This window comes from Microcaecilia unicolor, chromosome 1 (genome assembly GCF_901765095.1).
Source record: "Microcaecilia unicolor chromosome 1, aMicUni1.1, whole genome shotgun sequence".
Taxonomy (NCBI): Eukaryota; Metazoa; Chordata; class Amphibia; order Gymnophiona; family Siphonopidae; genus Microcaecilia; species Microcaecilia unicolor.
Genome location: NC_044031.1, coordinates 619,008,689 through 619,035,094, shown reverse-complemented (window position 1 = coordinate 619,035,094; position 26,406 = coordinate 619,008,689). Strand labels below are relative to the sequence as shown.

Genomic DNA, 26,406 nt, shown 5'->3' with positions numbered 1-26,406 from the left:
CCAGAAATTGTGAAGTGGTCGCCTCCGGCCCGCTCTCCCACCCAGCAACGGGGGGGGGGGGGGGGGGGGGCATGCTCGGCACAATTCGCCCGCACTTCTACATGATAATCAAAGATAATTGCGCTGCTTAGATTTGCATGCATTATCTTTGATCATCTATGCAGTAAAGCCCTGCGCTGTTCCAGCGCTATTTTTAGAGCACTGTTCGGATCAGCGCAGAGCTTTGGATCATGAGGGCCACAGTGACCCTGGACAGCTAGCTCCTTCTGCCTTCAGTATATGAAACTTCCAAAGCAGAGTGAATAAGAAAGGTAAAACAACGTAAACTTTCCTCACAGTGAACAAACGCCCCAGAACCGGAGCAATAACCAAACAAAGGAGGGACGACCTCAACCTCCTGCAATAGAACAGCATGTAGAAACTCTGAGAACTGGTCTTCAACTCCTCCCTAAGAGATACAATATCTGCATGAAAGATCTGAACAGAAAACAAAACCAAACAGGGAGGGATCATGGATTCATCTGCTGTGATTAAAGGAAAGAAAATTACCAAGGTAAGAACCTAATTTTCCCTTGTCATCAGCGGCAGATGAATCCATTAACTGATGGGATGTACAAAAGCACTCCCTATGTAGGGTGGGAACAGGCAACTCTGCGAGCAAGCACCTGCGCTCCAAAATGCGTGTCTGCCTCCCTGCAACATCCAGTCTGTAATGCCGTACAAACGAGAGCTGAGAAGCCCAAGTAGCTGCACGACAGATCTCTTGAAGAGAAAGGACACCCGTTTCAGCCCACGAGGAGGAAATCGCTCTCGTGGAATGCGCTTTAAACGCTTCAGGCGGAGACCATCCTGAAAGCAGAAATGCAGAAAAAATGACTTCCCTGAGCCAAAAGGCTATAGTGGCCTTAGATGCCTTACACCAGCATCAAGGACCTGTAAACAATACAAAAAGGTGATCAGAAGCCCTGAAGTCATTTGACATCTGTAGATACTGCAACAGAGCCCTGCAGACATCCAAAAGACGCAATTGCCCAAAGGAATCCGGAAAGTCCTCCCTAGAAAAGGAAGGTATAAAAATGGGCTGGTTCAGGTGAAACGCTGAAACCACCTTAGACAGGAAGGAAGACACTGTACGTACCGTTACCCCGGACTCCGAGAACTGTAGAAAAGGATCCCAACAGGAAAGTGCCTGAAGCTCAGATACGCGCCTAGCCGATGTCATGGCCACCAAAAAGACTGTCTTGAAAGTCACATCCTTCTCAGAAGCTCGCCTAAGTGGCTCGAAAGGCGAACACTGAAGAGCCTTCAACACCAGCCCCAGGTTCCAGCCCGGACACGGCGACCGCACAGGAGGACGGAGCCGAAGCGCTCCTCTGAGAAATCAGACAATATCCGGATGAGCAGCAAGGGACAAGCCAGAGACTTTCCCTCGGAAGCATGCCAACACTGCCACTTGAACCTGAAGGGAACTGTAAGCCAGGCCTTTTTGTAAGTCATCCTCTGCGACTGTAGCCCGCGTTGGTGTGACCGCTTTTGAAACACACCACGGCTCAAATTTGCACCAGATCCGAGTATAAGCTGTGGAGGTAGACCGCTTACGGGCCTGCAAGAGAGTGGAGATGACCTTGTCACCCTTGTCTCTCAATTGCGCCGTCTCAAGAGCCGTAAGACCAAACCGGCAGGGATCCTCCACAGTGACCAGACCCTGAATCAACAGGTTCGGCACCAGAGGCAAAGGAAGTGGAGCCTGCACCAGCATCTGACGGAGATCCGCGTACCACGGACGCCTTGGCCAATCCGGTGCGATGAGAAACACCAATCCTCGGTGCAGACGAATCCACAGGAGGACTTGCCCTATCAAGGGCCAAGGAGGGGAACACATACAGGAGGCCCGAGGGCCAGGGTTGAGCCAGTGCATCCAACCCCGCCGAGCGAGGATCTCTCCTTCTGCTGAAAAATCGAGGGACTTGGCGTTTGCACTTGACGCCATTAGATCCAATCCAGGAATCCCCCATTTGGCACAAATCTGAAGAAAAACTTCTTCTGCCAGTTCCCATTCTGCCAGGTCGATTTGATGTCTGCTGAGGAAATCGGCTTGCGCGTTGCCTGACCTGCTATGTGAGCTGCGGACAGCAGATGCAAGTGGAGCTCAGCCCAGTGGAAAATCTGAGCAGCCTCCACGGCCAGTGTCCTGCACCGAGTGCTGCCCTGACAATTGATGTATGTCACCGCTGTCGTGTTATCTGACAGAACTCGGACAGGAAGCCCCTTCAGAGTCTTGTGGAAGGCCAGAAGAGGCTGGAATATCACTATCAGTTCCAAGCGATTGATGGACCACCCCGCTTGCACGGGGGCCCACTGACCCTGAGCATAGCTTCCCTGGCAATGAGCTCCCCAGCCCAAAAGGCTGGCATCCGTTACCACCAGGCACCAAGAAGGAAGCGCGAGCGGCTTTCCCTGTCGCAGCATCCTGTCGGAGAGCCACCAATCCATACTGTGCCAGGCCACAGGGAGCCACGTTAGTCTGCGTTGATATTCCTGGGATAGCGGAGACCATTGCTGAAGCAGAGCAATCTGCAGCGGCCTCATGTGAGCTCTCGCCCAGGGAACCACCTCTCAGCCGGTGACATCAATCCCAATCCTGGCCCTCCTCACCAACTATTATCCCAACTCTACAGATCTCACCGTGACCTCTCTAACCTCATCTCTATTCCTCTACTCCCCTCCTCTGCCCTTCTCTTGCGCCCTATGGAATGCCCGCTCTATCTGTAACAAACTCCCCTATATCCAGGACCTCTTTATCTCGCGTCACCTCCATCTTCTCGCCATAACAGAAACCTGGCTCTGCCCTGATGACTCTGCTTCAGTTGCAGCCCTCTGCCATGGCGGTTATCTTTTTTCACATACTCCTCGCCCTGCTGGTCGTGGGGGCTGTGTTGGACTACTTCTCTCTCCCTCCTCCAGATTTCAACCCCTTCTTCCACCTCAATCTCACTGCTTTTCCTCCTTTGAAGTCCACTCTATCCGCCTTTTCTCTCCTCTGCCTCTTCGAATAGCGGTCATTTATCGTCCCCCCTGATAAAAGTCCCTTTCATCCTCTCTCAGTGACTTTGATGCCTGGCTTGCCTTCTTCCATGATCCTTCCTCCCCCTCTCATCCTTGGTTACTTTAATATTCCTGCTAATGATCCTTCTAACTCTTATATTTCCAAGTTACTCGCTTTAACATCCTCCTTTAATCTCCAACTATGCTCCACCTCCCCCACTCATCAAAATGGTCACTGTCTTGATCTTATCTTCTCCTCTAACTGTTCACCCTCTAGTTTCCTTGCCTCTGATCTTCCACTCACTGATCACCATCTTATAACTTTCACACTTAAATCTCCTTCCTCCCAGTCCCGTCCTATCTTATCTAATTTATTTAGGAATCTTCATCTCTATCCTCCCATGTTTCAAACCTCCTCTCGACTGTGGCACCATCCACATCTGTCAACGAGGCTGTTTCTTCTTACAACAATATTCTATCATCTGCCTTAGACACTCTTGCACCTTTGATGACCCGCCCTATAAGGCGTACAAAACCCCAACCTTGGCTGACTTCTAATATCCGCTACCTACGTTCCTGTACCCGCTCCACTGAACGCCTCTGGCGGAAATTTCGGGCCCTTGCTGATTTCTTACATTTTAAGTTCATGGTGACATCCTTCCAATCTGCTCTTTTACGCGCCAAACAGGATTATTATATCCAACTGACTAACTCTCTTGGCTCTAACCCTCGACTGCTCTTCACCACATTGAACTCTCTCCTCAAGGTGCCCCCTCCCCCAACTCCCCCTTCATTATCTCCTCAGACCCTTGCTGAATTCTTTCACGACAAGGTTCAAAACCTTGCATTCTCTACCTCGCCACCTCTCCCTCCACTAGTCTGTTCCCCTCTCTCTCCTTCCCCTCATTCCCTTTCCTCAAGTTACTATAGAGGAAACTACACTTCTCCTTTCTTCCTCAAAATGTACCACCTGTTCCTCTGATCCCATTCCCATCCACCTTCTTAATGCCATCTCTCCTGCTCTTATTCCTTTTATCTGTCACATTCTCAACCTCTCACTTTCCACTGCGACTGTCCCTGCTGCCTTTAAACATGCTGTGGTCACACCTCTCCTTAAGAAGCTTTCACTCGACCCTACTTGTCCCTCTAATTACCGACCCATCTCCCTCCTTCCATTTCTCTCCAAATTACTTAAGCGTGCTGTTCACCGCCGCTGCCTTGATTTTCTCTCCTCACATGCTATTCTTGACCCACTACAATCTGGTTTTCGCCCTCTCCACTCAACCGAAACTGCGCTTACTAAAGTCTCCAATGACCTATTACTGGCTAAATCCAGAGGTCAATATTCCATCCTCATTCTTCTTGATCTTTCCGCTGCTTTTGACACTGTCGATCACAGCATACTTCTCGATACCCTGTCCTCACTTGGATTCCAGGGCTCTGTCTTTTCCTGGTTCTCTTCCTACCTCTCCCTCCGCACCTTTAGTGTTCACTCTGGTGGATCCTCTTCTACTTCTATCCCTCTGCCTGTTGGCGTACCTCAGGGTTCTGTTCTTGGTCCCCTCCTCTTTTCTATCTACACGTCTTCCCTTGGTTCATTAATCTTATCCCATGGCTTTTCCTACCATCTCTATGCTGATGACTCCCAAATCTACCTTTCTACCCCTGATATCTCACCTTGCATCCAAACCAAAGTTTCAGCGTGCTTGTCTGACATTGCTTTCTGGATGTCTCAACGCCACCTGAAATTAAACATGACCAAAACCGAGCTTCTCATTTTTCCCCCCCCCCAAACCCACCTCCCCACTCCCCCTGTTTTCTATTTCTGTTGATGGCTCTCTCATTCTCCCTGTCTCCTCAGCTCGAAACCTTGGGGTCATCTTTGACTCTTCTCTCTCCTTCTCTGCTCATATCCAGCAGATCACCAAGACCTGTCATTTCTTTCTTTACAAAATCCATAAAATCCGCCCCTTTCTTTCCGAGCACTCTACCAAAACCCTCATCCATACCCTTGTCACCTCTCGCTTAAACTACTGCAATCTGCTTCTTGCTGGCCTCCCACTTAGTCACCTCTCCCCTCTCCAATCGGTTCAAAACTCTGCTGCCCGTCTCGTCTTCCGCCAGGGTCGCTTTACTCATACTACCCCTCTCCTCAAGTCGCTTCACTAGCTCCCTATCCGTTTTCGCATCCTGTTCAAACTTCTTCTACTAACCTATAAATGTACTCATTCTGCTGCTCCCCAGTATCTCTCCACACCCCTTCCCGTGCACTCCGCTCCATGGATAAATCCTTCTTATCTGTTCCCTTCTCCACTACTGCCAACTCCAGACTTCGCGCCTTCTGTCTTGCTGCACCCTACGCCTGGAATAAACTTCCTGAGCCCCTACGTCTTGCCCCATCCTTGGCCACCTTTAAATCTAGACTGAAAGCCCACCTCTTTAACATTGCTTTTGACTCGTAACCACTTGTAACCACTCGCCTCCACCTACCCTCCTCTCCTCCTTCCTGTACACATTAATTGATTTGCTTACTTTATTTTTGTCTATTAGATTGTAAGCTCTTTGAGCAGGGACTGTCTTTCTTCTATGTTTGTGCAGCGCTGCGTACACCTTGTAGCGCTATAGAAATGCTAAATAGAAGTAGTAGTAGTAGTAATGGTGGCTTTCATCGGCCCCAGAAGCTGAACAAAGTCCCAAGCTCGAGGGCGAGGCATCTGCAGGAGCAGACGGACCTGATTCTGAAGCTTCCATCGCCTGTGGTCGGGGCCCCAAATACTTGAGAGACTGAGAGGGGGTCAGGTGACTTTTGGGCAAACTGATCACCCAGCCCAGAGTCTGAAGAACCGTTAACTCTGGTCGTGGTGAGTCGGCTCTCGTCTGCCGAATCCGCCCTGAGTCAGATGTCGAGATACGGGTGAACTCTAATACCCTCTTGCCTGAGAAAAGCAGCTACCAACACCATCACCTTGGAAAAGGTATGGGAAGCTGTGGCTAGGCCAAAAGGCAAGGCCCGAAACTGGAAATGTTGGCCCAAAACTGCAAACCAGAGAAACCGCTGATGCGGAGGCCAAATAGGAATGTGCAAGTAAGCTGCCTTGAGGTCCAGAGACGTGAGAAACTCTCCTGGCTGTACCGCCGCAATGACAGAGCGCAGGGTTTCCATGCAAAAGTGTCGCACTCTTAGGGCCTCGTTGACTCTTCGTAAGTTGAGGATCGGTCTGAAAGACCCGCCTTTTCGAGGGACCACAAAGTAAACAGAGTAGTGACCGCAGCCGCGTTCAGCGGGAGGCACCGGAATCACCGCTCCAAGCTGCAGCAAGACTTGCAAGGTCTCCTCTACCGTCGCCCGTTTGACGGCAGTGCCGCATCGGGACTCCATAAAAGCGTCTCTCACCGGGCCACCGAATTCCAATCGGTAGCCTTCTTTGATCAGGTCCAGGACCCACTGATCCGAAGAAATCTTGATCCACTCCTCGAGGAAGAGGGAAAGACGACCCCCTACTGCAGGAATCGATGTGTGGATCGGCGTCCCGTCATTGTGGAGGACATTCCTGAACTCCTGGCCGTTGGCCGGCCGCTGCAGAACGTTTGTCCGAGCGAAAGGAATTCCTCTGCTGAAAACGGGCACGATGAGAAACCCCAGCAGAGCGCCCCAGGCGATACCTGCGAGCTTCGCGGAAACGTGGCCTGGAAGAGGAGGAAAAAACAGGACTTTTGGAAGAAGGCCTCGGCCTATCCTCAGGTAACCAACCGTTGGAACTTAGAGTCCCTTAGGTCTTTAACAATCTTCTCCAATTCCTCTCCAAATAACAGAAGGCCCCGAAAGGGTAACCTCACCAGCCTTTGCTTAGAGGCCATGTCAGCCACCCAATGCCGCAGCCAAAGAAGACGGCGGGCAAAAACAGCCACAGCCGAAGCTCTGACCAGATCATAAAGGGCATCAGCCAAAAAGGACAGGGCAGACTCCATACGCAGACCAACCTCAGAGAGGGAACCCGCACCATCCTCGGACTGATCAACCGCCTGCTGTAACCAGGAAAGACAGGCCCAGGCTGCATAGGAACTGCAAATAGCCGCCCTTAAGAAAAGGCCCGAGATTTCAAAGGACCACTTCAGCGCAGATTCTAGTCGCCGGTCCTGCATATCTTTCAAAGCAACCCCTCCCTCCACCGGGAGAGTGGTCTTTTTAGTCACGGCCATGACCAACGCATCCACTTTAGGCATCCCAAAAAGGGCCAAGTGATCCTCCCTCAGAGGGTAAAGCTGACCCATAGCCCTGGCTACCTTCAAAGGCCCATCAGGGTCAGACCATTAAGCTGAAATAAGCTCTTGGATGGAGTCATGCACAGGAAAAGCCCGAGAAGGCTTCTTAGTACTAGCCATCCTAGGATTAACAGAGGAGGCATCGCCCTCGGCCGGATCTTCAATAGAAAGGGCCTGCAAGGCGTCAGAAATGAGAGCTGGCAGCTCGTCGCGGTGGAAAATCCGCACCACTTTGGATCATCCAAGTCCTGTGGCAAACAGGCACCCTCATCTGGATCGTCCATCCATGAGGGCCTGCCAGACTCCTCAGACTCCCCACAGTCTGACCACAGGGTAGAAAGAGGGAGAGGCGCCACCCTCAGACGAGGAATTTACCCGTCTACGTTTAGCGTCAGTACAACGCTCGGGGGAAGAAGTAAACTCTGCAGCCAACACAGGCTATCAAAACCTGGAGGGAATCCAGTCCGCATTGTAGTGTCAGACGCCTCCGGCGGAGCTCTTTGACCTTATGCATCAGCAGCACAAATTCAGGGGAGAAAAACTCACCTTGGCCATCCGCAGCCGAATTAGGAGAAGCGGGGGAAGAAGCTCCTCTAGCAGCCTCGGAATGAGGCGTCCCCCCCGCACTCAAGACTCCTCCGCAACAGCGAGGGTCGAGCCACGCGGCGCTTCCAAAATGGCGCCCGCTGCCAGGTCCATCGAGCGGGAAGAATCACCACTCACCATGCCCGTACTAGCACGAGTGTCTAAGGAGCACGTACTGCAAAGCCCTGCTGCTGACAGCGTTACCACAGCGGAAACAGCGCTTAACTGCTTCAGCAGTCATCGCCCGCCTGGACAGAAATATAGAAATAAAATGGCGGCCTCGCACCAAAACTTACCCCGCATAGAACGCTGTCGGCGGGAACCTCCCAGAGGAGCTGGACACCACTCTCACCTCAGAAGACCGAGTCAACGAGCTCCAGTCAAGCTGCACTGAATCAGAATCTCTGGAGAAAGCCTCAGAAACAGCAACGCTGTATAAGCGCACCCTTTTTTTTTTTTTTTTTAAACACTGTGAGGAAGTTGGAGGCAGGCAGCAAACAAGGGACTCCATGAGGAGGGGGGGGGGGATAAGGAAAGGCAGGGACAGGGAACAAAACCAAGTATGCCTTCAAAGTGGGCACCACCAGCCACAACACCCCCGCTCTACTGGCAAAGCAAGGTGTGGACGTCGCTTGATCAACTCCTGGATCTCTGCCTGGGTTGGCTCCTGTGCTTTGCCAGTAGAGCGGGGGTGTTGTGGCTGGTGGTGCCCACTTTGTCTTTTCAGTGTTCTCTATCTCCACCTGCTGGTAGGCGGATACAACCCATCAGTTAATGGATTCATATGCTGCTGATGACATGGAAAGATCTATTTATAATTAATCATTAAGAAATTTATAGGCCACCAATCTAACATTCTAAATGGCTACCTACCGAAACGAAAATAAAAGCTGACATGACTAAAATGAAAAACACCACACACACATGAATTTAGCAACAAGAGTTGAAAGTGCATTATGCTCTAAGCATTGCATAAAGCATGTCTCACAGCGTGTAGTCTATGGAAAAAAAACACCTGCCACAGATGAGCAGCAAAGACTTTCCACTGATAAGGAAAATTAAGTCAGGCAAGCAAATGACATCCAAGCTCAAGCCTGATTGTTTCTGTATTGTCCATTGGTCACATGCAGCTCACTCATCAAAAGGGTACAGGAGTTTCAAGCTCACACCACTTGACTAGCCCAACCCGACTTACAGGTGTCCATTGTCACCACTTCCCATTGTTAGAGGAACGGTAGCTCAGACAGTCAAATTCCTGGGTAACAACAACCACTGCATACTCTATCAGGCAACCAGCATCCAAGGAAGATGAGGATCTACTTCTGTGTCACCAGAGACCAGCAGCTGAGATTATTGTAACAGCCACATACGAGCCCTACCACTTCCTTTGCCAACGTCCTTGACCCCAGAACCTGGATCTGCCTTGCCTGAGAAGACATATCTGTTGAACCAGTTTAGACCTCCTGGGGTCTGTGAGGAAGATCCTCTCCCATGCTGTGTCAAATAGAATGCCCAGATACTCCAGCAATTGAGTTAATTTGGTCTTCTTGAAATTGACCACCCAAACCAATGACTGCAGAAGATGGACAACATTGTCTGTCGCCGCCATGTTGTCCAAATAGAACAACGCATGAATGAGCCAGTTGGCAAGATACAGGTGAACTCTGATTCACTGGTGCCAAAGGAAAGCCACCTCCACCACAACATTGGTAAACATGTTCTTGGAGCCGTGGCGAGACCAAAGGGAAAAGCCCTGAATTGGGCACGACGGCCCATCACTGCAAAATGCAGAAACCTCTGATGCGGCAGCCTTGAGACTGAGAGTGGTGAAAAATTCTCCCACTTGAACCGAAGCTATGACTGCTCTTAGTGTCTCCATGCGAAAGCAGGACACTCTGAGGCAGTGGTTTCGATCTTTGAGATCTAAGGCCAGACAAAAGGTGCCTTCTCTTATTTGGGACAAAGATGTAGGCAGAGTACTCCCAAGAGGGAATGAGCAGTTCTCACTCCTCTAAGAGCAATGAACCAACAGACAAGCCACATGTCCTCATGGTGATGATACCAAGGATCTCACACCCTTCCACTGGGTGCCAAGAACCTGACATTTGGATATTTTGAGGACTCCAGTTAGCACTGTTACATTAAGTTAGAATATGCACCACCTAAGGCAGCAATGTTCCCTAATTTTTAAGTGAGGCCACCTTCTTTCAGGTAGAGCCAAAAATTCTTCCTATATAGGGCAGACATTACTGATTCGCGCATGCCAATTATATAATTCCCTCCCCCTTCACACACACCTTGTGCTACCAGTCAGTCTCTCTCACACACAGACAATCCCTCCCCCCAACCTTGTGCCACCAATCTTTTTCTCCTTCTCAGCCTCCTTCTCTGCTTTTTCTGCTGCATACATGCTCCAGGGCTGTGGCAGTGCGACTGGAAGGAGAGAGCCACTGCGGTATGCCCTACTGAAGCAGAGGTTGAGTCACAGTTCTGCTTTAACCTTAGCCCAGAAAGGCAGGGTGGCAGAGTGAGGATTTGTAGCATATGGTAGGAAAACAGCAGGAAAGATCGCATCACTGCACAGACACCTGGAGGTAGGGTAAACCCAGAAGATTTGGGCCATTACAACACAGAATGTGCCACCACAAGGTACGCCTCAAAAGAAACAAAGATTTGTGCAAGGAACTCCCAGACAGATCTCTTGCTTCCCTTCGCTTACCAAAGCCCCACCTCCACAAAAAAAAAAAAAAAGAAGCCTATAACAAAGGGGTCCACACTCAAGTCCTCAGGATATGCCACTGGCTCGTGGGCCTTGCAATGCAGATCACTGACCTAGTGTAAGAAAGTGCCTTAAGTATACAGTTCTCTTCTGCTCAGCCAACCATGACTTCTCAGAGCCAGGCTTAACTTTTCTCCATGAATTATGCACAGCGCGTGACACTAACACAAGGACCACAGCTGACATGCCCAATGGGTATTTTTAGAACATCACCAAGACGATGACCTTAACAATCTGACTGCACTGACTCAGCCATGCACCTCTCAAGTTCTGTTTAATTACTAACCTGGATGCTGCATGTAAAACCTAGCTGGCAGAGACTCCTCCACATCATAAGATTTAATGAGCAGTGTTACCTATAGCACTCATCCACCCCCACCCCTGCTCTCTTAGCACAACCCAGCCAGTAATGATAAACAGAAATGCAGCTTTGACAGTGACACACAAGACTCAAGCCAGTAGTATTCGTCAGTCCCTCACAACCCACCCTTCCTCTTAGAACAGCCTGCCAGTAACCAGAGCAGTCAATGATTACCTTAGAAATGTGCCACCTTCTAATTGTGTTCCCTTTGTCCAAGAGGGAAGAATGTCTGACCTCTCAAAGGGAAATCTCTGTTTCATTATATTAATTTCTTTAACAGAGGAGATGTTGCCTGCTGAAAGGCCAGCAGTTGTCTTGGGTGCTGACACAACATGGCTTTGCTGCTAAGCAGCAAATCTAGAGGCTTTATCAAGCACCCAAAGCAGAAGCCAGAATGCTTCAACCATACCACAAGATAGGACTGCACTATAGCTTGCACCCTAGAAGCTTTAACCCCTTTTTTAAACAGCCCCCACTCCGTTCATTCCTTTAGGCAATACCTGTGGCAGCAGGACCCTTCAGTCTGTAAGCACAGAAGAGGGTCCAACCCTCAGTTCTCTGAATGTTGCCTAAGGCAGTATTTCCCAAGTCCAGTCCTGGAGTACTCCTTGCCAGTCAGGTTTTCAGAATATCTTTATTTTATTTATTTGCTGCATTTGTATCCCACATTTTCCCACCTTTTTGCAGGCTCAATGTGGCTTACATTATGCGAAATAAGAACAGAGTATTATTTCGATTAAGATAAATGGAATTCATGAGAATTAGAAATAAAGAAATAATACATTACAAGATATGCAGAGAGTATTTAAAAAAAGATATAGTGGAATTAGAAAAGGATCAAAGGAGAGCAACTAAAATGATAAAAGGGATAACTAATGAGGAAAGGCTAAAGAGGTTAGGGCTCTTCAGCTTAGAAAACAGATGGCTGAGGTGGGATATGACTGAGGTTTACAAAATCCTGAGTGGTGTGGAACAGGTGGAGAATTGATTTTTCACTCTTTCAAGAAGTATAAAGACTAGGGGGCACTCGAAGCTACATGGAAAAAAAAAACATGAAGAAAATATTTTTTCACTCAGTGAATAGTTAAGCTCTGGAACTCACTGCTGGAAGATGTGGTAACAGTGGTTAGCGTATCTGGGTTTAAAAATATGTTTGGACAAATTCCTGAAGGGAAAAGTCCATAGTCTGCTATTGAGACAGACACGGGAAGCAACTGCTTGCCCTGGGATTTGTAGTATGGAGTGTTGCCACAATTTGGGTTTCGGCCAGGTACTTGTGACCTGGCTTGGCCACTGTTTGGAAAACAACAGGAAACTGGGCTACATGGACCACTGGTCTGACCCAGTATGGCTACATTTATGACCCAGTATGGCTATTCTTATGTTAAGGGGGGGGGGGGGGGGGGGGGAAATATGAACAAGGTCTACAAACTTTTGAGTGGTGTAGAATGGGTAAAAGTGAATCGATTTTTCACTCTTTCAAGAAGTATAAAGACTAGGGGATACTTGGAGCTACATGGAAATACTTTTAAGTGAGGAGAGACCTTGTAGGTATCACCCTGTGACTGGCAAATGGGTTCTATCATTGGTACTGTAGGCTAAATAGCTGGATAGAATGGATGGGGTACATGATCATTTTCTGCAATCACCTATGTTTACCAGGAGGAAAGGCCACCTAAGTGCAGCAGGGAACCAAAGGGGAAGACAATAAAACCAAAGGACCAATTGCCTATAAGCAATTAAGCTTCCACTATTCATAGCTGATATATATCCATGGCAGGATAGACTAGAAGGACCTACAAGTATTCATCTGCCATCTTCAATGCTATCCCGGATACCATCTAGACAATGAAACATTTGGCAATCATGGTAACAGAACGTAGACAAATTAGTAGTCACCCAGTGGAAAGAAGAATGATACTGCAGTTAGTATGCATCAAAGCTCCATGGTCAATCTGAATGTTACTAATAGTGTTAGTGGTAAGGCATAGGGTAAGATGTTGGGTAGAGACATTGAGAAAATTATTGCCAACAAAGAAGTGATGGGAGAGAGGTCATCCTAAGAATTCCTCTCATAACAAGAAAGTGGGTCCCAAGTGATTGTGCTGGCTCTTGCCAGAGGAAAGATTACGCGTCTACCTAGAGGAATGGGGGTGTAAGAAGCGCCAAATGGCAAATGACGTTTAATGTGAGCAAGTGCAAAGTGATGCATGTGGGAAAGAGGAACCTGAACTATAGCTATGTGATGCAAGGTTCCACATTAGGAGTCATCGACCAGAAAAGAGATCTAGGTGTCATCGTTGATATGTTGAAACCCTCTGCTCAATGTGCACCGGCAGCTAAGAAAGCAAATAGAATGTTAGGTATTATTAAGAGCGGAATGGAAAACAAAAATGAGGATGTTATAACGCCTTTGTATCACTCCATGGAGCGACCGCACCTCTAATACTGCAATTCTGGTCAATGCATCTCAAAAATGATATAGCAGAATTAGAAAAGGTACAGAGAAGGGCGACAAAAATGAAAAAAGGGGTTGGGACAACTTCCCTATGAGGAAAAGCTGAAGCAGTTAGGGCTCTTCAGCTTGGAGAAAAGACGGCTGAGGAGAAATACAATAGAGACCCATAAAATGAGTGGAGTGGAACATGAATTGCTTGTTTACTTTTTCCAAAAATACTAGCACTAGGGGACACGCAATGAAGCTACAAAGTAGTAAATTTAAAACAAATCGGAGAAAATATTTCTTCACTCAACGTATAATTAAACTCTGGAACTCGCTGTCAAAGAATGTGGTAAAAAACGTTAGTTTAGCGGGGTTTAAAAAAAAGTTTGGCTAGCTTTCTAAAAGTCCATAAGTCATAATTAAGATGGACTTGGGGAATAAAATGTATTGTACTGTTTTGGGATCTTGAGGGCAATTGTAATCTGGATTGGCCACTGTTGGAAATAGGATGCTGGGCTTGATGAATCTTCGGTCTGTCCCAGTATGGCAACACTTATAGGAGCCATCTTTTCAAACTGATTGGGGTTGCCAAGTCCAATGGAAATGACCCCTCCCTGGACATAGTTAAGGAGTTTGTTCAATACTGGGGATGCTCAAGCACCCAGAGCTAACTTCTGTAATAAGAAGACATTGGTATTAGAGAGTAAGGATGTAAGAATCCCATCAGTGCTAGTACTAAAGGACAGGGAAGTATGAAAAGGTCAGTACCGGGAAAGAAGAGGCGTGGAGAGCAGATTGATGCCACGGCATGCAGATGTGGGAGTTCTGGGCAGCGCTAGGGAACTGGGTGTGGATTATGATCAGTGCCAGCAGCTAGGGTGTTAATAACCTGCTTAACCCACCAGGCTCAAGGCAGCTTACAAAGGAGATAAAAATGATATGATCTAATTACAAAGTTAACATGTAATTCCAGTACAATTATTTTTACAATACAGTAAATGTATTCAGCAAAATATTTATGAAATAACCCATGTCTTCAATGCACACCTAAATGCATATATGATTGGAAGTATTTCTTAGATCTTTAGGTAAGGCATTCCACATATATTTCTGGATGTTTACCTATTATTGATCAAGTACAGGTAGGGAACAGTGCAGCATGATAGCGGTGTTGTGAACAATCATACTATGTTAGGAAAAGGGTATGTGGGGAGATGTGCAAAAGTGCAAAGGTATGGGGTGCAAGAAGGCTGCCATAAGACAAGAAAAAGGATAGATCATAGGGTTTGCAGAGGTGAGGAAGGAAGCGGTATTAGTACAGAAGACGGTGCCAAGAAAGAGGATTCAATATTAAGTGGTGGTGGTGCTGGAGGATGCAGGGGTGTAGGAATGCTGATAAGGAGGGCAGGCTGAATTGGTGCCAAGGGGAGAAGGAAGCTAGAGGGATTATGAAGAACAGATTCTAGAAAGATGGTCAATTCCAAGATACGTGAAAAACACTGCGTCAGCGTAAGGATTGTGGCTGGATGGTCCAGGAGTTAACACATTAATGTGGTGTTGATATTAAAGTGGAGGGAGTAGGTGTTGCAAGTTGGGAGAAATCTATTCTGATGAGATGTGTGACTAAAAGGGAGTAAACTAATGGGTTAATTTTATACATACCATGACAGGAATGATCCTAATTCCTATGACAGCACTCCCCCCAAACCAAAAACAATCTCAATTTCTCAGATTTGCTGCTAATACATATTTCAAGGTTTGCATTGTTCCAAAAAGAGCCTCCTTCTGGAGTTGATACAATATGCATAAGCAACATATTCAGATTTGCTTAGCCATTTCTTTTAATCAGGCCAGTGATGTCAGAAAAATACAGAAATTATTCTCTCTTAGGCATATTTTCTTGGTTTCTGTGTTTATTAGTACTTGAAAGAAACGGTGCCAGGATGCAGGTGGATGGGATGATGGGTGTATGCTATAGCGGCAGAAGAACGGTAATGATGGTGGATTGGTACTAGGATGGGTATAGAAAGAGGCTAGTGATGGATAAAGGTGAAAGATCAGAGATGGATCGGTTCTGGGGGATACGAAGGAAAAAAAACGAGAATGACAATATGGGGAGAATAGGAGAAGATGATGTGGTACAGACGGGGTACAGGAGTGGCACACTAACTGAAAAAGGGTAAGTACTATGTAGGATTAGAGAACAAAGATTAGGATGGTGGACAAGTTCAGCGAGTGGGTGAGAGAAAAGCTAACGGAGAAGGCAGTAACGGGTGAGTGCTTAGGGAGATGGAGGTAGCAACAGGTGGGGGAAGGTAATGGCTCGGTAATGAGGAAAGGGAATGACAATGGGGCAGCGGTGGGTGGGGGATGGGTAACCCCTGCATGGGGAGGGGAGGGGGAGCGATGCTCTTTCCTGACGGCCAGTACCTGGTAGACGGAAGCCTTAGGCAGGTCTAGGCACACAGTGCAGCACAACACAGAGTAAAGGCGCTCCTCAAGCCGCACACTGGTAGCTCCTAGTTCCACCTTTAGCCGCTTCTTAGGTGGCAGGTCCGGGTCTTCTTCAGATAGACTGTCGACGCCCCCGGCCTCTTCTTGCATACCGGCCACCGCTGCGGAAGGAGCCGCAACCACAGCCACAGCCCCGCCACCGGTCTCCCGATCTTCAGCACCAGACATAGCGCCACTACCCGCCCCCGAGCTCCTCTTTACGCTACACACCCCTCGCCCCGGAACCTTCACGCCGCCATCTTGCCTTCCCCTCTCCCGGCTCCAGCCCCGCCTCTTCCAATCACCGCACAACACAGCCTGCAGCTTCAGCCAATCGCAAGGCACGGAACGGCGCGCACGCTCCTCCGTCGCCTTCATTGACATCCACAACAGCCAATCGACTGCAGCAGAAACAGAACTACCACGCAATCACAGCTAGAAGACCGTGCCGATATCCCCACCTCCTCCTTTGCCGGCTCGTTCAGAGAGTCGAGCAGAGGCGTGAATTTTACCTCCCTTGAGGTGATTGGCTGGGGGATCATATGTTGTTTGTACGCTCGGGTGACGCAATATTTAAAGGGCTTGCAGCTGAAAGCTGCGAGTCCTGCGAGAGCTTGGTGTGGTCATTCAACTGGTCACGGGTTTAGTTACCTATAACTGTGGTTCTCACACTGTAAACTGGCGAAACGCATTTTCCCTATTTTCAAGAAACGCGTATAAAAACTGTACAGTTGTGGACTTCCATTGTTTATGTTCTTATTAATGATTCATTGGGTGCAGTGCACCGTACCGACAAAAGGTGAAACAATATTAAATCTAATTTTTTTTTAAACGCTCTATCTTTATTTATAAACCACACAATCTAGTGGTGTACAAAGACACAATGTAAAAACATTATGCTAGGATCCACTATGAAGAGGTTATGGCACCCCAGACCAACTTTTTTTTTGCGTCCCCATCATGCCCCGCCTTGCACCTGTTCTGCCACTTACAGCACTTTCCATAATTTCACTCGCCCCCCACTCTCCACCAACAGCACCTTCCACAATTCCGCCCTCCCTTCCACTAACAGCACTTTCTACAATTTCTCCTTCCCCTCCCCATACCAGTAACAGCACTTGCTACAAATTTCTCTCCTTTTACTCGCTCTTCCTCCACTTATATCCATCATCTCTCTTCCCCCCCCCCCCCCCCCCCCCCATGGTCTGCCATCTTCCTTCTCTTTCCCCAGTTCCCTCACCCATAATCTGGCATCTCTCCTGCCCCCTTCATGGGTTCAGCACATCTCTCTTCTCCCCTACATGTCCAGGACCTCTCCCTCTTCTTCCTTATCCCCCCCCCCCCCTTGAGTCCAGAACCTCTCCTTCCCTCAGCACTCCCCTCATCAGGCCAGCAATCTTCCTCATTCCCTCAGACCCCAACTGAACCCAACCAACTCTTCCTCATGTTCCTTCAGCCCTCCCCCCACCCACCCACGAGTTCAACTCTTCCTCGTTTCCTCAGACCTCCCCCTAAGTCCAACAACTCTGGTTCCATGGGATGAGAGAGGCACTGGTTTCATGGAGGTGAGAAGACATGGCAATGAGAACCACTGGCTTAATGGATGAGGTTGGTGACATCACTGGTCCAGGCATTTGGCACCCTTGATCACTGGAGCCCTGGACCAGAACCTCACTTGGTCCCTAGGTTAAGCCTGCTTTACAGGTTTAAGTTAGGCTCTTTTATGTACAAAGCCAAAGGGCATATACACATGGAAAAATCAGAAAACAAAAAGCTACATTTCAACAACACAGGAAGGTAACTGCAGACCTCTTCCCTGGCAAATAGCAAGCCAGACTCCAATTTTAGAACAGGTTCAGCATTCTAAATGCAAGGTCAGCAATTTAATTTCATAGTTCCTCTTCAAGGAAGGAAAATAACAATGTGGATATATCCAGATAAAAGCTAGAAGACCGTAAGAAAACCTACTATTCACATATCTACTATAATAAAACTCACCCTCAACGTTCTGAGGACACTGACGTCAGTGAAGCCAAGCCCTGACTTCCTTCAAAAAGGTTCGAAGGTTCGTGGTAGTGAAGCCACCAAAATCGCTCCGGGCCCCGCCCTTGAGGGCAGAGCATGGCAGAACAAGGAAGGGGTTGGCAGGGGGGGGGGGGAATCGCTCCAGGCCCCACCCTCACATCAAACATCATGACGTTGGGGGCAGAGCAATGGCAGAACAACGAAAGGGTTGGCCGGGGGGGGGGGGGGGGGGGGGGGGGGGGGGGTGTGGGTGGCGGGGGGGGGGGGGGGGGGGGTGTTGGAGACAAAAACCTTGCTAGCGCCCGTTTTCATTTGCTCAGAAACGGGCCTCTTTTACTAGTCTTATATAAGAGCCTGACTTTAATAACAGTAAATGAAACATCAGGCGACACATCACACTTTTTGAGAAAACTGCAACATATTTCACCATCATTGGTTGCACTGAATCAAACATCAACAGTGAAGCTTAGCCAACAAGTTTGGAACAGAGACCCTATGAACTTATACATTTTCTTATATCTTTACCTTGGTTGGTATTGGGGCACAATTATTTTAGGTTCAACAACCAGCATTACAGACTCACAGCATAACAATGGGCACTGTCATGGGTACAAGCATGGCAATTCTACTTTCTTTTTTTCTTCTGAAATAGTTGAAACACATTAGAAGTTGGTGGCAGTTTACTGACAATGTCTTTATGGTATGCATCTGACAAACAGTGGGAGTCATTCATAATGTGGTTGAATTCAATGGAAAATACATTTGAAAATGTGATACTAGTAGTCTATACAGTATATATATTTTTGAATACCTTTGTAAAGAGGGGTCCCATGCTGTATATTAATGTTTTCAAAATCATTTGACCATAATATATCATTATGCTTGACAGCCTCCATTTGGTTAAGCTGTGTACTTCTCTTCCTATTGGACAGTTTCTGCTATTACGGAGAGTTTGTTCTAGTGACTATGATTTCAAACAGGCTAGAATTTAACAGCGCATCTAAAGAAGAGGAGGGGGGGGGGGGGGGTTCCCATATTGGGTTATTAGACAGGTGTACTTAAGATCATGATCTGCACACAGACCATTACTCCTGCTAGATAAAACACAAGAGGAGACACAGTACTTGGTTTTGAGTCATTCTACTTTAGCAGCTCAGATAGCTACAATTATTTTAAAGTCATTAGTTTGTCCTATCCATCCATTTTGGGGGGATGGGCCCTTTACTGAATGTACTAGGGGATGCAATTTATGACATATTGGTACATTTCTTCCCCAGGAATCTACTACTACTGCGGCTTATCATTTCTATAAGCACTCCTAGACGTACACAGTGTTGTACACTAAACAAGTTAAAGACTAAGCTCTGTCAGCAGAGACTATCTAATCAAAACAGAGAAACAGGACAAAAAACGGGTTATGGAATTACTTATGGTGGGAATGATTAAAAACAGACATAGGTACTGAACAAGTGACTAGGATCAGGAGTTAAAAAGCAGTCTCTAAAGATGGTCTTTTAGCCCAGATCTGAATATGGCCAGAGACGCACTTGATATACTGACTCAGGAAGTCTATTGCAGGCATACAGTGCAGCAGATAAAAGGAATGGAGTCTGGCGCTGGCAGTGGATCATGATGCCAAATTAGCCTGGGGGTGGGAACAATTTTGGGGTTTTTAAATCCAGTTCTCAGACTCCTAGGGGACATAATGTAGATATGAAATGGAATATCATTTATTCAAAGTTTTCTTTTTTTTTTTTCCTTCATTTAACAAGGTCTTTTACTGATGTACAGCACAATACAATAAACAAGCACAGACAAATAGGAACACATAATGAGAGTTGTGACAACACAGAACCAGGAAAAGATTGCACAATATAAAAAAAGAGCAAACTGTAAAACATGGATGACCAACCTAGGTGCTCAAGGGCTGCAACACAGTCAGGATTTCCCCAGTGGATATACATGAGATCTATTTGAATGCATTGCCTCTATTGTATGCAAATAGATTTCATGCTATTCTGTCGCAGAAATCCCAACTGGGCAAGAACAACATTCCTATGTCCCCCATGCTCAAATCCACACAAAGAGAGAGACATATTAATGTCATCTCCACCCCCTCCTCAAAAAAAAAAGGAGGGTCATAATAATTCAGGTGGGTCAAGAAAAAGTGAGAAAAAACTCATTTCATCCAGAACAGAGAGCTTCAAGACAGCCTCACAGGTTTTTCCTTTAAAATGCATTGCTCTAAGTTTATCCATTGCACAAATTATTGTAGCCAGGAATTCCATGCCTGGACGAAGGGGGTTCTAGCCATTTCCAATATTGGGCCAAGGTAATCCTGTCAGCAATAAGGCATTCCTTGTTGAGGATTTTGGATATGGCTACAGCATGAGGACTCTGTTGGATATATTACACACCTGAACTCAGTTTTTGGATTACAGGAAGACTGTTGAAGTAGACTTTTTGCTCCGTGTCCTGGGGTTTTTTTTTTGGCTGTGCACAAGCTGTTGCTCTTTTTTGAATGACTGAGTTGTTGAGAGAAAACTGTGGGTTTGAACTTTACATTGTTTGTGTATGCTCAGCTTTTTTGGAAGCAATCTTTTCCCCCTTAGGGGTAGTTTAGGAAGTTTTTCATTGCTTTTTGTTTTACTGAGCTTATTCTTAGAAACCAACGATTAAGAAGTCATTTTGAGATGGATAACGTTGGTTGACCTCTCTGGGCAGTTTCAATTTCTATCGTTTACTAAAATGTTTTGTGGGGTTGTTGGTTCACCACTTTGTCTCTCTCAATAACAACTTAGCAAAGGTTTGGTATTTTTATAGATGCTTACATATTTGCAATTTTTGAACTGTTTTCAAGGGCTTATGGTAAGGTGGGCTTTTTATTATCACCATTTTTCATAATAGTTGGTATTAATATACCTTTCATGAATGTAGTTTTATGCAATGTTTGGTGGTCCCAAAACAAGAGACCTATTTGTTTTTCTTTGGTACAAGTAGTTTCAATAAAGCTTTTTCTGATGTCATTGCAAGGGAATTAGAAAAGCACACCATAGGGAGCAGCAAAATGCCAATGTGCCACAAAAAGGAAGCAGCTGGCAGCATTAAGTGAAGCAGTATATGAAATTTAAAGCTGTTTTCATCTCAAGTCCCTGACACGGATTCAAACCCCATGTAGAGTTAAATAGAAGGACTGTGACCAACACTGAGCAAAATATCAGTCGCTACTGTATTTGCACATTACAGATAAGTGCTTTAATTTGTATGGTTTAAAATGTGGAGTACTGCTGTACACACGAGAGCTTCTGCTTACTTCTTTGGACATATTATCAAGAATTTGGATTTTGTCATGGTTTGAGTGGAACACTATCAGTAAAATAAGGACCAAATGATTGAAACTGGTTACACTGGGTCGCCTAAAGGCGTGCAAATGTTTTCCCAATGGTTCCGGGTTTTTTTTTTTTTACATTATTATTTTGATTACTGAAACAGAAAAAGTCTTTAAATGAACCAGTATTGCTGAACATTGACTGACCTTTTTTTTTTTTTTGGGGGGGGGGGGGGGGGGATACATTTGTTTAATATAGGCTTAGTCTTTCAGAGATTATCATTGTTTGGTTTGATCAAATAAAAACCAGCACAGCCCATCCAGTCTGCATGCCTGCACCACTATAGAAGGGTGAAGAATAGCCATTTGAACTTCAGGTATGTCACCTAGTCCTAGTAGCGGCAGGAGGGCAGAGCCAAGCATCCAGTTTCAGAATGACACAGGAGTAACTGCAAAACAGAAAAGTGACATAAGCACAAGCAAACAACTAGTCCCAAAATGTTTATTAACTTCTTGAGGTGCTGCCTTTCTGTAGTACAATCAAAGCGGTTTATATATTACACACTGATGATTTCTCTGGGTCTAGTGGGTAGCATTAAAAACCTATCTACTCTCAAAGGCTGCTGATGGAACACAAGATGTTAAGAATGACACACCGCTGAAATACTGATTGTAGCTTTTTTTTTTCTCTTTCTACTGAAATTATTGTAATTGCTTTGTTTCATTCTTGTTTTACCTTGGTATTGTAAACCATATTTTTTAAGGATGTAAGGCGGTATAATAAATACTCAATGCATTAAGTGCCTCGCTATATAATATGTATGAGGCTTGTTTTTTCACCTTAGAGTTTGGGATAGCACTACCTGGCAGTCAGTTAGTTAGTACTATAGGTGTCCTTGCATCTATGGGTTTTACTTATTACTTTTTTGAATTCTCTGAGGGCACTTAAAAGACTCTCCAGTATGAAACAGCCCTCAAACAGGAATACAGAAAGGGATACATTTCACACAGTTAAAAGTGGAAGCTCCATAACATATTCATATTTCAAACTGCCATAATAATCCCACTCCAACTTCCAAGGGCTTCTTCAAAGAGCATCACAGATGTCACAAGGCAGCACCGCTCATCCCATATTCCTCCAGTATCAAGAATTTGAAATGTTTTGAGGATTGTTTCACACTGGAGAGTCTTAATTGCCCTCAGAGAATGCTGAGATGGTGAAATTGGTGAATTAATAAAAGTTTTTCTATTTTTTTTTCTGCAGAATCGAGGTTACCAGGTAGTGTCTAGGTTTTTTGTTTTTAGAATTTAACCTGAGAGCGCTGGACTGTGACTTGCTTGTTTGTAATTGTACAGGGGCTTTAAAGCTTGGACTATTATTGGGGGACATAAAAGGGGATTGTTTCCAGATAGAGACAGGGTGGGTTTCCTCCTAAGAAACGCTTGCCCAACTTGGAGGCCTGTCTGTGATTTTTTTTTTTACTCCTCATGCTTCCAACAGTGGCCCTTCAGAATCAAAGCAACAGGAGCCAAAATCATTGGAACAGAGTCTACAACTAATGGAATGCAGGATGATGCATTAAGGTAAAATGTATTTGCAAAAGATTAGATCTTGTGGACACAACTTCTACTGAAGTCACAGAAATAAAATCTGACACCACAGCAGCAGAGTCTAGATCAGATGCTGCTGAAAGAAAAATAGGTTCATTAGTCAAACTCACATATAGAACACAATTCCTGAGGGCACAGGTCTGCTTATTTCTTCTCTATTAGATTGTAAGCTCTTTGAGCAGGGACTGTCTTTCTTCTATGTTTGTGCAGCGCTGCGTACGCCTTGTAGCGCTATAGAATGCTAAATAGTAGTAGTAGTAGTAGTTATCAGAAGAGCAGGATTCAAAATTGAGACTAGGATCCAGATTTAAGTCACATTCCCCAATTACTGGTAGACAATAGAATGTTCCTTGTAGGAAAAAGCCCAAATGTGACAAAGATCCTTCAGTGCTAGTTAGGTTTTTCCTGAAAAGTCCTGTAGGGGCAAGACCCCTGCCTATATAACTACAGCAAGAACTTGGTTTAACCTCAGCACCAGATGCTTCAAGCCATGTATCAGTGCACCATGAACTGTGACCTCATTTTGTTAAGGTCTACAGTCTCAAAGAAGGCTGTTATTCTCCACAAGTTCGTTCAAGGACTGCTCTGATCACCTGACATGGATTGTACCGAGAACTCAGGTCAGGTCGACCCAGTCTTGTGGAGCCAGAGCACCCATGTCACTAGTTTATTTGGAGTCTGGGTTCTTGGAAATTTACCCTCAATGATGTAACCTGGACATCTCTGTGTTTTACAGGGTCAGAAGATCCAGAACATATGGAGAAACTTGTTTGTCTTCAAGGATAATGCCTCTACCAGACTTGTATAAAGATGCATTGGGAACCAAGGAGCTGTTGAATGTTTTTTCCATTTGGCCTGATTTACCACTGTTCAGGTTTCTACTACTACTACTACTTAGCATTTCTATAGCGCTGCCAGGGTTACGCAGCGCTGTACAAGTTTAGACATGGGGAAGGACAGTCCCTGCTCAAGAGAGCTTACAATCTAACGGTAACAAGCTATGTAGCCAGTGTAGGTATCAGGAAAGGGGAAGGTGGTTAGGCGCCAAAAGCAAGGGAGAAGAGATGGGCCTTGAGTAAGGACTTGAAAATGGGCAGGGAGGGCGCACGGCGTATGGGCTCAGGAAGTCTGTTCCAGGCATAAGGTGATGCGAGGCAGAAGGGGCGGAGTCTGGAGTTAGCGGTGGTGGAGAAGGGTACAGATAGGAGTGATTTCTCCTGACAGCGGAGGTTACAGGTGGGAACATACGGGGAGAGGAGGGTAGAGAGGTAATGGGGGGCTGCAGATTGAGTGCACTTGAAGGTCAATAGGAGAAGCTTGAACTGTATACGGTAGCGGATCGGGAGCCAGTGAAGCGACTTGAGGAGAGGGGTGATATGAGAGTATCGGTTCACGCGGTAGATAAGACTTGCGGCGGAACTTTGGACAGAGTGAAGGGGGGATAGGTGGCTAAGCGGGAGGCCAGCGAGGAGAAGGTTGCAATAGTCAAGACGAGAGGTAACGAGCGAGTGGACGAGGGTTCGGGTGGTCTGTTCAGAAAGGAATGAGCGAATTTTGCTAATATTATAGAGGAAGAAGCGACAGGTCTTAGCTGTCAGCTGGATATGGGCAGAGAAGGAGAGGGAGGAGTCGAAATGACTCCGAGATTGCGGGCTGAAGAGACGGGGAGGAAGAGGGCTTTGCCAACAGAGACGGAAAGTGGGGGAAGAGGAGAAGAGGGTTTGGGTGGAAAGACAAGGAGTTCAGTCTTTGCCATGTTCAGTTTCAGATGCCGGTTGGACATCCAGGCAGCGATGTCTGAAAGGCAGGCCGAAACTTTGGTCTGGGTTTCGACTGTGATGTCGGGAGTGGAGAGGTAAAGCTGGGTGTCATCAGCATAGAGATGGTATTGGAATCCATGTGATGAGATCAACAAGCCCAGGGAAGAGGTGTATATCGAGAAAAGCGGTCCAAGGACAGATCCTTGAGGGACCCCGACAGAGAGAGGGACGGGGGTGGAAGAAGAGCCGTTAGTAAATACTCTGAAGGTGCGTTGGGAAAGATATGAGGAGAACCAGGAGAGGACGGAGCCCTGGAATCCAAATGAGGACAGTGTGTCAAGAAGTAAATTATGATTGACGGTGTCAAAGGCGGCAGATAGGTCGAGGAGGATGAGGATGGAATAGTGACCTTTGGATTTGGCAAGGAACAGGTCATTGCAGACTTTAGAGAGTGCTGTTTCTGTGAGTGTAGTGGGCGAAAGCCGGATTGAAGCGGGGTCGAGGACGGCCTGAGAGGAGAGGAAGTCAAGGCAGCGGCTGTGGACAGCACGTTCAAGTAAGAACCTTTTCCCTGACCTACCTCACTTGTACACATCTGGTGTTCAGGCAGCCATCTGTGGTGAGGACCATGCTTAGTCATTCGTGTTTTTACTTATGGTGGTTTCACCTACTTTGTGAATAAATAGCCTTTATTTTATAATAATTGGTCAGTTCCAGAGCAAAGAGAACTGGATTTGTACGATTTCTAGGAAGGGGTTTTAGAATTCTGGATTAATAGCTACCATTACACAATTTGTCCTTCCCGCTTTTATAGTGCATACAAGAGCACTAATCCAGGTCTTGAAACATTGCTTCCAGTGTCTCAACAGGCTCAGGCTTGTTCTTGGAAATAGTCACTATAGAGTACCCTCCTGAGATACAGACTTTGGAGCAAATGAACAAATAGTATTGGAAAGTTCCTCCTGCTGGCAATAGTCATACAAGCTGTAGGCAGAGTTAATGGCTCACACTCTATGTACACAGAGGCAAGAAGCAACTAGTAACAAGGACAGGTGTGCCCTTTGCAAATTCAGGCTCTGGTGCAGAAGTCAGGGCACAGGCTGGCTGTGGCTTAGCATGGTACCAGCTGTACCAGATTCCCCTCCTACAAGGTACTTAGCAATTCTGCAAGTGCTCAAATCTTTTGCTTCATAAGCTCCATGAATGCTAAGAGTGCCTTCATTTTAGACACAACTGGAGCTCCCCTAACTGCAAGCATTTACATAGTAACATAGTAAATGACGATAGATAAAGACCTGTACGATCCATCCAGTCTGCCCAACAAGATAAACTCATTTTACATGGTATGTGATACTTTAGATGTATACCTGAGTTTGATTTGTCTTTGCCTTTCTCAGGGCACAGACCGTAGAAGTCTGCCCAGTACTGGTCTGGTACTAAGTTCTGAAGCTAACATCAAAGCCCCTTAAAATTTACACTCCAGCCCATCCCTATCTATTCAGTCACAATCAGGGCGTAGACAGTAGAAGTCTGCCCAGCTCCCGTTTTGTTTCCAATTACCAGCGTTGCCACCCAATCTCCGCTAAGATTCCACAGAACCATTCCTTCTAAACAGGATTCCTTTGTGTTTATTCCACACAGTTTGAATTCCATTACCATTTTCATCTCCAACACCCCCCGCGAGAAGGCATTCCCATACCACCCCCTCTGTGA

The 26,406-nt window shown here is 46.5% G+C and overlaps 1 protein-coding gene across 1 annotated transcript in view; it reads right to left on the bottom strand.

Moving 5' to 3' along the window:
* LOC115481103 (cysteine and histidine-rich protein 1-like) overlaps positions 1–16,355 on the bottom strand; it is a 62,201-nt gene extending 45,846 nt beyond the window's left edge. The window contains exon 1 of the mRNA XM_030220133.1: positions 15,907–16,355. Within this exon, the coding sequence (XP_030075993.1) occupies positions 15,907–16,353 (447 nt within the window). The 5' untranslated portion in view covers positions 16,354–16,355. The remainder of the gene's footprint in view (positions 1–15,906) is intronic.
* Positions 16,356–26,406: the final 10,051 nt, after the last annotated feature.